The sequence below is a fragment of the Oncorhynchus keta genome, chromosome 27 (assembly GCF_023373465.1).
Source record: "Oncorhynchus keta strain PuntledgeMale-10-30-2019 chromosome 27, Oket_V2, whole genome shotgun sequence".
Lineage (NCBI taxonomy): Eukaryota > Metazoa > Chordata > Actinopteri > Salmoniformes > Salmonidae > Oncorhynchus > Oncorhynchus keta.
Genome location: NC_068447.1, coordinates 14023087 through 14036806, shown reverse-complemented (window position 1 = coordinate 14036806; position 13720 = coordinate 14023087). Strand labels below are relative to the sequence as shown.

The following is a 13720-nucleotide window of genomic DNA, read 5'->3' as shown; positions in this document are numbered from 1 at the left end:
TTCAGTCTAGGGAGGACGTTCATACGGATGACATTAAGTCTTCCTCCTAAGCTAATTGGGAGGGAGATCCAGGTTTGGAGATCGTTCTTGATTCGATCCAGGAGTGGAAGATAATTCTCCTTGAAAAGGCTATCCAGATCTGGTGTTATGAAGATCCCGAGGTATTGAAACCCCTGTGTTTTCCATTGGAAAGGACATAGTGTCTTCATAGAGCTGGTGAGTGTAATATATTGAGAGGGAAGACAGTCGATTTGTTAAAATTGATCTTATAACCTGAAAACTTGCCATACTGAGCAATTGTGTCTAAAATGGGAGGGAGGGATTTCTCAGGGTTGGATATGTAGAGCAAGACATCATCCGCGTAAAGCGAAATCTTGTGCTGCAGGCCGCCTGCAGAAACACCCCTAATACTTGGATTGCTCCCTATCAGCTCTGCCAGAGGCTCCGCCCCCAACAAGTAGAGCAGCGGGGACAGCGAGCACCCTTGTCTTGTGCCCCGTTCCAGAGGGGATCTGTCAGAGTTCAGTCCATTAGTAGTCACCATGGCATTTGGATGAGAGTATAGTGATTTAATCCATTTAATCAAATTTGGGCCCATATTGAACTTTTCTAAGAGTGAAAACAGAAAGCTCCACTCCATCCTGTCCAACGCCTTCTCAGCATCCAGTGAAGCCAGCAGGACAGGGGTCTTCTGTGCGTTTACTTGATCAATAATATCAAAAAGATGGCGAATGTTATCAGAAGAGTATCTGTCTCTAATTAATCCAGTTTGGTCCGCGTTTATTGTTTTGGGAAGAAGAGTGTTTAGTCTTTTGGCAAGCAATTTGGTAATTATTTTATAGTCGAAATCCAACAAGCTTATGGGCTGGGAGGATGAGCAGGATAGGGGGTCCTTGTCCTTTTTGAGCAACACTGTAATGCTAGCTGTGTGCATTGAGTCTGGGAGAACTCAATTTTTGCAAAAATCCTCCAGCATTGGCATGAAGATAGGGCGGAGCTGGGGCCAAAAAGCTTTGTAGAACTCTCTGGGGAATCCATCTGGGCCTGGGGACTTATTAGGTGGCATGGAGGTAATTGCCTCCAGGATCTCCTCAGGAGTGAAGGGGGAGTTGAGATCTTCTTGGTCGGTCTCTGATAGTTTAGGTAGTGAGATTCCCTCTAGGAAAGAGTGGAGTTCTGCGGTATATAGTTTGCAGTAAGAATCATGAAAAGTTAAATTGATCTTTTTTTGGGTCATATGTGACATCGTCCTCTGCTGTTAAGGATAGCCATGATTGTACGCTCTGACTGCTCCTTTTTTAATTGGTAAGCAAGCAATCTACTGGGCCTATTGCTATACTCATGGTATTTCTGCTATACTCATGGTATTTCTGTTTTTTTTATCTCCCGAGTGTAAGTCCAAATTCAGTTTGGCTTTGGCTGCTTTAAGTTGACTCCATGAGGTGCTGTCTGGGGATTGTTTATGTATTTTTTCACAGCATTCCAGCTCCCTCTCAATATCTAGCCTGTGTGCTTCCATTGCTTTTTTCTTAGAGGAAGCATATGCAATTAGATGAAACAGGAGAATCTTTGTTGTCTTGTGTGTAGTTGTCTATCCATGTAGTTACCAATGTATGGAACTCGTCATTTGATAGCATGGAGGTGTTGAATTTCCAGCTCTTTGACCTCGGGATGTTTTTGCAGAGGTCAAAGCGGAGGTGGACAAAGGCGTGATCTGAAAGTGCTATGGGTCCGATTGTACATGTGGCTGAATTTATGAAACTCTTTGGGATAAAAATGTAATCTATACGGGAGTAGGTGTTATGGACATTAGAGTAGTATGTATAGTCCATAGATGAGCTATTATTCTCTCTCCAGATATCTATCAGTCCCATCTCTTGAGTAAGAGAGTTCAACATCTTTGCATCTTGAGATGATTTGTCTAGGGTTGGGTTAAGGGTACAATTAAAATCTTCGGCCACCACGCCAAAGGAAACACAATGCTCATTAAACAGGGTTATCATTTTTGACATGAAAGCAGGAGTATCTGTGTTAGGGGCGTATATGTTTAAGGTAGTAATTGGTTGACCATATAGTGACCCAGTTATCAAAATAAATGTTCCCTCCGGATCAGATATGTTTTTGTCAAATATGAATGGAACATTGTTATGGATAAGTATGGCTGTGCCTCTACTGTTTGAAATACACCTGTTCCACCCAAGCTCTGCGGAGTTTGGCATGTTCAGCATCACAGAGGTGTGTCTCTTGTAATAGCGCAATGTCTGCTTTTTCCTATTTAGAGCACATAGTATCTTTTTCCATTTTACTGCATGACCTAGACCATGGCAGTTCCATGTCAATAGATTTAAGGTGCTAGTCATCGTCATCGAACAGTAATCGAACTTTAGTGCAAGTCATCGCTGGGTAAAAGTGGATAATAGTTACAGCTGCGTTCACATAAAAGGAAAATAAATGGTGTACATAAAATAACAATCTCTGAACACCCCAGCCGAGTTCCCAAACAACTCGACACATCCCATTGGATCTATTACCCCCCAGCTCAGTCTCAATCATGTACTCCGAAAACAACAGTTAGCAACGCACAACGTCTCCCCCTCCCCACCAAAGAAATGCCTCATCATCTCCTCTCCACATTGAGTAAATGACAACGTAGCCCCCGTCCAGACCACACTCCTTTAGTAATAGCATTAATCGCATTTATTCATTGGTCCGTTTCTCATTGACCAGGATTGTCTTTCAAAAAACGTTTAGCCTCTTTGGGAGTTTTGAAGGGAAGTTTGTCTTGCAGGTAGCGGATCAGTGGCATGTTTCCCTCTTCTTTTTCGCCCAGATTTAATAGAACACAATTATTCCTTCGCCCCTGTTTTCTAGGTCCTCTGTTTTCTCTTGCAGATGCTCTATTTTCTTTTTAGCACATGCTATTGTTTCCATGGCGTCTGTCAATAAGTTTTCCATGGATAGGATTCGCCCCTCTGCCTCAACCATAAACGCGGGGCACCTGGACATCTTGTTGTTGATGTCAGGCAAAGCGTTTTCCAGGATTGTCACCTTGCCCCCTATCGCACTGAGCTGAGAATCTCAACTCAGAAAGGATCTAATCGACAGAGGTTGGCATTCGTTGGGCCTCGGGGGGGGAGCGGGTCCTCTTGCTCCTGGCTAATGGCGCTAGCTTTTTCTGAAGCTAGCTTCTTCTTGGAGGCTTTTTCCGTCGCTAATGCTCGAGTCCAGGTAAAAATGTCACCTGTAGTGTCGCCTTTTGTAGCCGCCATGACTTTTTTTTACTAAAGCTAAATGAGTTTGAACTTGGAGTGGAGGTAAGATTAGGAATTGGAAACGACTTGTGCGGAGCTCTAAGTTCATGCGGCCACCCCCTAAGGGTCACGTGATCCCCCTGTAGAACTTTTTCAGGATCTGGGGACCCATGCCACATCTTTTCAGTCTCCTGAGGAGGAAAGGTGTTGTCATGCACTCTTCACCACTGTCTTTGTGTGTTTGGATCAAGATAGTTCATTGGTGATGTGAACACCAATAAACTTGACACTCTTGACACGCTCCACTACAGCCCTGTCAAAGTTAATGGGGGCCTGTTCGGCCCTCCTTTTCCAATAGTCCACGAACAGCTCCTTTGTCTTGCTCACATTGAGGGAGGGGTTGTTGTCTTAGCACCACACTGCCAGGTCTCTGACGTCCTCCATATAGGCTGTCTCATCGTTGTCAGTGATCAGGCCTACCACTGTTGTGTCATCAGCAAACTTAACGTTGGCGTCATGTTTGGCCACGCAGTTGTGGGTGAACAGGGAGTAGAGGAGGGGACTAAGCACACACCCCTGAGGGGCCCCAGTGTTGAGGATCAGCGTGGGGGATGTAAATAAATGTTTTTTTCTTCAATTGACTGATTTCCTTATATGAACTTTAACTCACGAAAATCTTTGAAATTGTTGCATTTATATTTTTGTTCATTGTAGATACAGTGCCTTGCGAAAGTATTCGGCCCCCTTGAACTTTGCGACCTTTTGCCACATTTCAGGCTTCAAACAAAGATATAAAACTGTATTTTTTTGTGAAGAATCAACAACAAGTGGGACACAATCATGAAGTGGAACGACATTGACATTTCAAACTTTTTTAACAAATCAAAAACTGAAAAATTTGGTGTGCAAAATTATTCAGCCCCTTTACTTTCAGTGCAGCAAACTCTCTCCAGAAGTTCAGTGAGGATCTCTGAATGATCCAATGTTGACCTAAATGACTAATGATTATAAATACAATCCACCTGTGTGTAATCAAGTCTCCGTATAAATGCACCTGCACTGTGATAGTCTCAGAGGTCCGTTAAAAGCGCAGAGAACATCATGAAGAACAAGGAACACACCAGGCAGGTCCGAGATACTGTTGTGAAGAAGTTTAAAGCCCGATTTGGATACAAAAAGATTTCCCAAGCTTTAAACATCCCAAGGAGCACTGTGCAAGCGATAATATTGAAATGGAAGGAGTATCAGACCACTGCAAATCTACCAAGACCTGGCCGTCCCTCTAAACGTTCAGCTCATACAAGGAGAAGACTGATCAGAGATGCAGCCAAGAGGCCCATGATCACTCTGGATGAACTGCAGAGATCTACAGCTGAGGTGGGAGACTCTGTCCATAGGACAACAATCAGTCGTATATTGCACAAATCTGGCCTTTATGGAAGAGTGGCAAGAAGAAAGCCATTTCTTAAAGATATCCATAAAAAGTGTTGTTTAAAGTTTGCCACAAGCCACCTGGGAGACACACCAAACATGTGGAAGATGGTCAGATGAAACAAAAATTGAACTTTTTGGCAAAAATGCAAAATGTTATGTTTGGCGTAAAAGCAACACAGCTCATCACCCTGAACACACCATCCCCACTGTCAAACATGGTGGTGGCAGCATCATGGTTTGGGCCTGCTTTTCTTCAGCAGGGACAGGGAAGATGGTTAAAATTGATGGGAAGATGGATGGAGCCAAATACAGGACCATTCTGGAAGAAAACCTGATGGAGTCTGCAAAAGACCTGAGACTGGGACGGAGATTTGTCTTCCAACAAGACAATGATCCAAAACATAAAGCAAAATCTACAATGGAATGGTTCAAAAATAAACATATACAGGTGTTAGAATGGCCAAGTCAAAGTCCAGACCTGAATCCAATCGAGAATCTGTGGAAAGAACTGAAAACTGCTGTTCACAAATGCTCTCCATCCAACCTCACTGAGCTCGAGCTGTTTTGCAAGGAGGAATGGGAAAAAAATTCAGTCTCTCGATGTGCAAAACTGATAGAGACATACCCAAAGCGACTTACAGCTGTAATCGCAGCAAAAGGTGGCGCTACAAAGTATTAACTTAAGGGGGCTGAATAATTTTGCACGCCCTATTTTTCAGTTTTTGATTTGTTAAAAAATTTGAAATATCCAATAAATGTCGTTCCACTTCATGATTGTGTCCCACTTGTTGTTGATTATTCACAAAAAAATACAGTTTTATATCTTTATGTTTGAAGCCTGAAATGTGGCAAAAGGTCGCAAAGTTCAAGGGGGCCGAATACTTTCGCAAGGCACTGTATGTGTTTGTCTTGTCTAGGGGTTTTGTAGATTGACGGGGTTGTGTTTAGTGTAGTATTCTAGGTAAGTCTATGGTTGCCTAGAGTGGTTCTCAATCAGAGGCAGGTGTTTATTGTTGTCTCTGATTAGGAACCATATTTAGGCAGCCATATTCTTTGGGTATTTCATGGATGTTTCCTCTCTCTGTGTTTTGCACCAGTTAGGACTGTTTCGGATTTTCCACGTTTTGTATATGTATATTGTTCATCATTATCATATTTATTAAAGATGTTCAACCATAACCACGCTGCATTTTGGTCCTCCTCTCCTTCCCAGGAAGAAAACCGTAACATGACATACTGTACCTAAATTGTGAAATCTAAGTGGCTTTACTGGCATAACTAGCATTAGTCCTCTACATTGGCCTGCTATAGCTAGCCTGTCACCTGCAACCAGACCATATCTTCAACATAATAAGGGCATGTAATTGCTTATAACCTCCCTCTCAAATCCTTGTGACACTGTGCATGTCCTTATGAGGGTGAATCAACGACCACAAACAGCACCGTTGAGTAATGTCCCGATAATAAGTCTAAAGGACATACATACATACATACATACATACATACATACATACATACATACATACATACATACATACATACATACATACATACATACATACATACATACATACATACATACATACATACATACATACATACATACATACATACATACATACATACATACAAGTTTGGACACACCTACTCATTCAAAGTTTCTTTTGTTTTTTAAAATTATTTTCTCAAATGTAGAATAATAGTGAAGACAAACTATGAAATAACACATATGGAATCATGTCGATTCTTCAAAAAGCCACCCTTTGCAGGGAACCAATCTGATCTTGATGTTTTACTTGTAAAGTGTTTTGTAATGTAAAAAACAAGATAGCTTATCGTCACTCCTGTATGAGAAGAGAAGACTGGGAAGGGGGTCTTGACCCTGTGCGGCTCTTCCCTGGGCAAGGCGTGGCAGTACAGTGGCCTCTGGATACACAGTGAGTAATGGGCCACTGGTTTCTGTGCAGGGGGCTCAGTAATGTGCTGGTGGTGAAATCTGTGTCAATCAGTGTCAATTCCTGATCCTCTGTGGCCGCTACCCACCACTGAGTGCCAGGACCACTTCCTTGCTTCCTGCCGGGATAATGGCTCCTCTGTCACTCATCCCACAATTAATTACTGGGCCTTCGCTCGTTAATAAAGGGCCGTCCCACTGAGACACAACACAGAGGGGGACAGTTGTTTTGGAGAGCCCAGCAGCACATTCTTTGATCTCAGGGGTCCTCTGGGAAAGGCCAATATAAAAACGTGTCTTTGAGCTCTCACTAAGTATTAGGAGTCTCAGTGAGACATCCCTCCCAGAGCTCTCAATAAGTATTAGGAGTCTCAGTGAGACATTCCCCCTGAGCTCTCACTAAGTATTAGGAGTCTCAGTGAGACATTCCTCCCAGAGCTCTCAATAAGTATTAGGAGTCTCAGTGAGACATCCCTCCCAGAGCTCTCAATAAGTATTAGGAGTCTCAGTGAGACATTCCCCCTGAGCTCTCACTAAGTATTAGGTGTCTCAGTGAGACATCCCCCCCTGAGCTCTCACTAAGTATTAGGAGTCTCAGTGAGACATTCCTCCCAGAGCTCTCAATAAGTATTAGGAGTCTCAGTGAGACATCCCTCCCAGAGCTCTCAATAAGTATTAGGAGTCTCAGTGAGACATTCCCCCTGAGCTCTCACTAAGTATTAGGTGTCTCAGTGAGACATCCCTCCCAGAGCTCTCACTAAGTATTAGGAGTCTCAGTGAGACATTCCCCCTGAGCTCTCACTAAGTATTAGGAGTCTCAGTGAGACATTGCCCCCTGAGCTCTCACTAAGTATTAGGAGTCTCAGTGAGACATTCCCCCTGAGCTCTCACTAAGTATTAGGAGTCTCAGTGAGACATTCCCCCTGAGCTCTCACTAAGTATTAGGAGTCTCAGTGAGACATTCCCCCTGAGCTCTCACTAAGTATTAGGAGTCTCAGTGAGACATTCCCCCTGAGCTCTCACTAAGTATTAGGAGTCTCAGTGAGACATTCCCCCTGAGCTCTCACTAAGTATTAGGAGTCTCAGTGAGACATTGCCCCCTGAGCTCTCACTAAGTATTAGGAGACTCAGTGAGACATTCCCCCCTGAGATCTCACTAAGTATTAGGAGTCTCAGTGAGACATTGCCCCTGAGCTCTCACTAAGTATTAGGAGTCTCAGTGAGACATTCCCCCTGAGATCTCACTAAGTATTAGGAGTCTCAGTGAGACATTGCCCCTGAGCTCTCACTAAATATTAGGAGTCTCAGTGAGACATTGCCCCTGAGATCTCACTAAGTATTAGGAGTCTCAGTGAGACATTGCCCCTGACCTGGTGGGGAGCTCCATTTAAGGCTAAATATTTGCATGGCGTTATTAACTGAGACTCCTAATGTGGGGGACAATGTGAGACGGAGCAGGCAGCACAGTATCTATGTACCTGTCTGTCTGTTGGTCTCTGTGGCAGGCTGGCTGGCTGGCGGGGCTAGAAGATTCTCCTCATACGGAAAATCGATTCCTACTTTGATCCTCTCAATTGAGGAGCTGAAGCTGAGAATAAAAGAGCATCCTTGGTCGTGAACAACTCTGCCATCTCTCGGTTTAACAAACCAATTCATGTAGAAAAAAAACAACCTTTCTCTCAAGCCTATTTAAAAACTCTGTATGCATGATGTGGACTACCAAATGTTCTGCAGCACACATCTACGTTAGATCTATTTAAACCCATATCAGTTTTCACAGATTCAAAACATTCCGCTCTCAGAAACCAAACAGTTAACTGGTGTTGGTCCCCACAGAGATGATCTTTCCTACCCTAATGAACCTGGTGAAGGACCAGTAATGAGGGACCATCTATCCAATGTCAGTAGTAGTCATCATAACATCACTGAATACACTGCCTAATGATGCCAGTGTATCTAAATGACAACACATTACTCAGGGCTTGAACATTCTAAACAGGTATATATATACATCATAAACATTTTCTTCAATAGATTAGTTGGAAAGGTGTTTGTTTTTCATTTTTCATTTCCTCATTTCCTGTGAGCCATGTAGCCTTGTGGAGGATGGTGAGTTTGGACGGAGCTCAGCTATTGCTCTGATCCAGTCCTATCTCTCTCTGCACACTCCCGGGCTGAAGAAGGCCACTGTGCTGTGGATTATACAGTAGGATCTGGCTGGCTGGCGTGTCCAGTGCCTTAGGGGAGCAACACATCTCCTCCCTACAGCCCACACCCGTGTCTCTCTGTCTGTTTGGAGTACCCCCGCTGTTTCTCTGAAGCACCTCTCCAACCCAGGGCCAACCCAGGGCCAACCCAGCCATGGTAGCACACTGGAGGACAGGGCTGCAGATGAGACACGCTCCACTGAACACAATCACACACACACACACACACACACACACACACACACACACACACACACACACACACACACACACACACACACACACACACACACACACGCACGCACGCAGACAGACAGACACGCATATGCACACAGATACGCATACGCACACACACAGACAGACACGCAAAAGAACACAGACAGACACGCATACGCACACAGACAGACACGCATACACACACAGATAGACACGCATACACACACAGACAGACACGCATATGCACACACACAGACAGACACGCATACACACACACACAGACACAGAGATAGAGACACTTCAGATCACTGGACAGAAACACTATCAGTTGAATAATAGAATGAGAAGAAAAGCTCTGGCAGCCAGCTGGCACACATGAAAATGGTTTATTCCCCATGGCTTAACAGCAAATGACAGTGAACTTGTTGAATCGCAGCATACCAGTCCAAGCCTACTTCTAAAATCTTCCCATGATATGTGTGCTCCTTTGTGAATCAACCTTTCTTTCTTTCTTTGTGGGAGCAGAGGAAGAGGAGAGTGTCATGGCCTGCTTCTCCAAAATATTCCCCCTCCAGTATCAACAGTACATGAGTCACTCTTTTTCACTGAGTAATTCCTTTTTTTCGGGGTGAAATAAGGAGATTGTCAATTGTGGCACTTTGGGGCAAGGATTCTGGCGAGGCTGGGGCAGGCTTGGGGAGGCTGGGGCAGGCTGGGTCAGGCTGGAGCAGGCTGGGGGAGGCTTGGGGAGGCTGGGTCAGGCTGGAGCAGGCTGGGGGAGGCTTGGGGAGGCTGGTGCAGGCTGGGGGAGGCTGGGTCAGGCTGGAGCAGGCTGGGGGAGGCTGTGACGGGTAGGCCCTGCCCACCCTGCTGCCGGCTGCCTCTGTCTGATAAGGCCAGATAAGGCATCTCTTTGATGTTCAGTTAAGCGTAAAATTCTAATGTGCCAAAAGCCGAAGGGTGTGTGTTTCCACCCCCCTGTCTTTTCTCTTAATATCCCTTCTCTCCCCTAGCCCCAGTCACTCCTGAGCCTGGTTCTGAACAGCATTTCTCTCCCCTAGCCCCAGTCACTCCTGAGCCTGGTTCTGAACAGCCCTTCTCTCCCCTAGCCACTCCTGAGCCTGGTTCTGAACAGCATTTCTCTCCCCTAGCCCCAGTCACTCCTGAGCCTGGTTCTGAACAGCCCTTCTCTCCCCTAGCCACTCCTGAGCCTGGTTCTGAACAGCATTTCTCTCCCCTAGCCCCAGCCACTCCTGAGCCTGGTTCTGAACAGCTTTTCGCTCCCCTAGCCACTCCTGAGCCTGGTTCTGAACAGCTTTTCTCTCCCCTAGCCCCAGCCACTCCTGAGCCTGGTTCTGAACAGCTTTTCTCTCCCCTAGCCCCAGCCACTCCTGAACCTGGTTCTGAACAGCTTTTCTCTCCCCTAGCCACTCCTGAGCCTGGTTCTGAACAGCTTTTCTCTCCCCTAGCCCCAGCCACTCCTGAGCCTGGTTCTGAACATCACTTGCTGAAAAACCCCTACTGCAGTACAGTCTGAGCCTGGGCTTCTCAGCTGGTCTGTGGCCCAGTCAAGTGTGTAATCAATGTGTACTGAGAAGGGTAGGATTGATGCAAAGCCATTATGAGATGCAGGCTTTTGTAAGCCCAATTACTCTGGTGTCACTCTCTGTCACTAAACCATCATTTGGCCAAGTTGGATGGTCTAGTACTCTCAGAGGCATTGGGGAATGAGCAGAGACAGACAAAGATTTGTTTAAATATAAAACATCAAATAACACACTGGACCAAATATTGTGAGGTACCATGGAAAGAAAAAAAATCACACAGTACACTCTAGATTCCTGGAGTATCCTTTAGGGGTTCTACAAATTGAAACTGTGGGAGAACCTCTAAAAGTTCTTTGAAGAACCCCATTAAAAGGGCTCTTCAATGGTTCCTCGAATAACCTTTCGGGTTCATTTTTTATTATTATTTTTAATCAGCATAACACTAACAATAATAACACAATATTTTAGTTATCAGTTTTATTAATGATTTTAGTGGAAAAGCAGAATTCAAAAATCAAAACATGGAGGTAAACTCCCAGCAGAGCAAGTTCAATCAGTATACAGCTGGAACCATTTAGCATACCTAGTCAGTTGCCTAACTGCTGGCGTGTTAATGTGTTGATATCCTTCGTATCCATAGCCAGAATGATTTTGCATGGTGATTGAACATGATTCCAGTTCTATTCACTTTAACAAGTCTTATACAACACTATAGCACAAGCTATAACCAAGTTCGCCCATCTTAAAGTGCCAGCATATAAACAAAAGGAAATTACATTTGCTTTTAAAAAGATGGGAGAACAACATTTCTATGGTTCAATACGACAAAGAATGCCAAGTTTAGGACTGAATGGAACTTTGAGACCACTCCAAGAAGCTAGCTCCTGAAAACTGCAGACAATGGGTCCCAGCAGTAGATAGCTCCTGAACAGTGCAGACAATGGGTCTCAGCAGTAGCTAGCTCCTGAACACTGCAGACAATGGGTCCCAGCAGTAGATAGCTCCTGAACAGTGCAGACAATGGGTCTCAGCAGTAGCTAGCTCCTGAACACTGCAGACAATGGGTCCCAGCAGTAGATAGCTCCTGAACAGTGCAGACAATGGGTCTCAGCAGTAGCTAGCTCCTGAACACTGCAGACAATGGGTCCCAGCAGTAGATAGCTCCTGAACAGTGCAGACAATGGGTCTCAGCAGTAGCTAGCTCCTGAACACTGCAGACAATGGGTCCCAGCAGTAGATAGCTCCTGAACAGTGCAGACAATGGGTCTCAGCAGTAGCTAGCTCCTGAACACTGCAGACAATGGGTCCCAGCAGTAGCTAGCTCCTGAACACTGCAGACAATGGGTCCCAGCAGTAGATAGCTCCTGAACAGTGCAGACAATGGGTCTCAGCAGTAGCTAGCTCCTGAACACTGCAGACAATGGGTCCCAGCAGTAGCTAGCTCCTGAACACTGCAGACAATGGGTCCCAGCAGTAGCTAGCTCCTGAACACTGCAGACAATGGGTCCCAGCAGTAGCTAGCTCCTGAACACTGCAGACAATGGGTCCCAGCAGAAGCTAGCTCCTGAACAGTGCAGACAATGGGTCCCAGCAGTAGCTAGCTCCTGAACACTGCAGACAATGGGTCCCAGCAGTAGCTAGCTCCTGAACACTGCAGACAATGGGTCCCAGCAGAAGCTAGCTCCTGAACAGTGCAGACAATGGGTCCCAGCAGTAGCTAGCTCCTGAACAGTGCAGACAATGGGCCCCAGCAGTAGCTAGCTCCTGAACAGTGCAGACAATGGGTCCCAGCAGTAGCTAGCTCTTGAACACTGCAGACAATGGGTCCCAGCAGTAGCTAGCTCCTGAACACTGCAGACAATGGGTCCCAGCAGTAGCTAGCTCCTGAACACTGCAGACAATGGGTCCCAGCAGAAGCTAGCTCCTGAACAGTGCAGACAATGGGTCCCAGCAGTAGTTAGCTCCTGAACAGTGCAGACAATGGGTTCCAGCAGTAGCTAGCTCCTGAACAGTGCAGACAATGGGTCCCAGCAGTAGCTGGCTCCTGAACAGTGCAGAAAATGGGTCCCAGCAGTAGCTGGCTTCTGAACAGTGTAGAAAATGGGTCCCAGCAGTAGCTGGCTTCTGAACAGTGCAGACAATGAAAGAATGTTGGGCCAGTAACCGGAAGGTTGCTGGATCAAATCCCTGAGCTGACAAGGTAAAAATCTGTCATTCTGCCCCTGAGCAAGGCAGTTAACCTACTGTTCCCCAGGTGCCGAAGATGTGGATGTTGATTAAGGCAGCCCCCCACCACCTCTCCGATACATTCAGTTAGGCAACTGACTAGGTATCCTAAATGGTTCCAGCTGTAGTGAATCACACACAAAACAATGGGAAAGCTGTGTTAGATAATGGGGTCAGCCTGACCCAGGTTCACGGGGTCATGACCAGGTTGGATTCTCCACGGGCTGTAAAGGACCGCATCGCTGAGATTCTGTGAATAACAGAACCGGGCAGGCAGCTCCACGGCCACACTTCCTGTCACCCTGGCGGCCTCATCCTGTGTTCAGTCTGCTGTGAGATGGCTATTCATTATTGTCTGTGTGGGCAGTATAGTCTCTTACCTCCACGCTGCTGACGCGTCCCTCCTGGAAGGAGCACTCTGCCAGGTTGTTGGTGCAGATGTGGCGGTATTTACACCAGTTGCAGGGGAAGGGGCTGCTCACGCATGAGGTGCACCTGGGGAGACAAGGGGGAGAGTGTGAGCTCTCAGATTAAACAGCCAGACTTTGACAAAAGAGATCCAATATGTCATCAACCTCTGCTGCTTTGAAGCAGAAACAGGCTGGTAAGCTTGCAGGAACAATGGCCAAGGTCAGCATCATCTTCTAGCTGACTTTCAATTAGAAATTAGCAATTCATTAGAGCCCTAAAATGCTGTTTCAGCTGCAATCAAAATTATGATTATGATGAGAAAATGCATCTAAGGAGCATGAAACACCTGTGATGACTGAAGCTGTCTAACCATCAACTACTGACCCTGTCTAACCATCAACTACTGACCCTGTCTAACCATCAACTACTGACCCTGTCTAACCATCAACTACTGACCCTGTCTACCCATCAACC

General features: G+C 45.7%; 1 protein-coding gene across 6 annotated transcripts in view; it reads right to left on the bottom strand.

Moving 5' to 3' along the window:
• The window catches only part of plxna3 (plexin A3), a 226275-nt gene that overhangs the window by 73682 nt on the left and 138873 nt on the right, over positions 1-13720 (bottom strand). For all 6 annotated transcript variants that reach the window (XM_052481722.1, XM_052481723.1, XM_052481724.1 and 3 more), the window contains one exon: positions 13216-13330. In XM_052481722.1, the coding sequence (XP_052337682.1) occupies positions 13216-13330 (115 nt within the window). The remainder of the gene's footprint in view (positions 1-13215; positions 13331-13720) is intronic.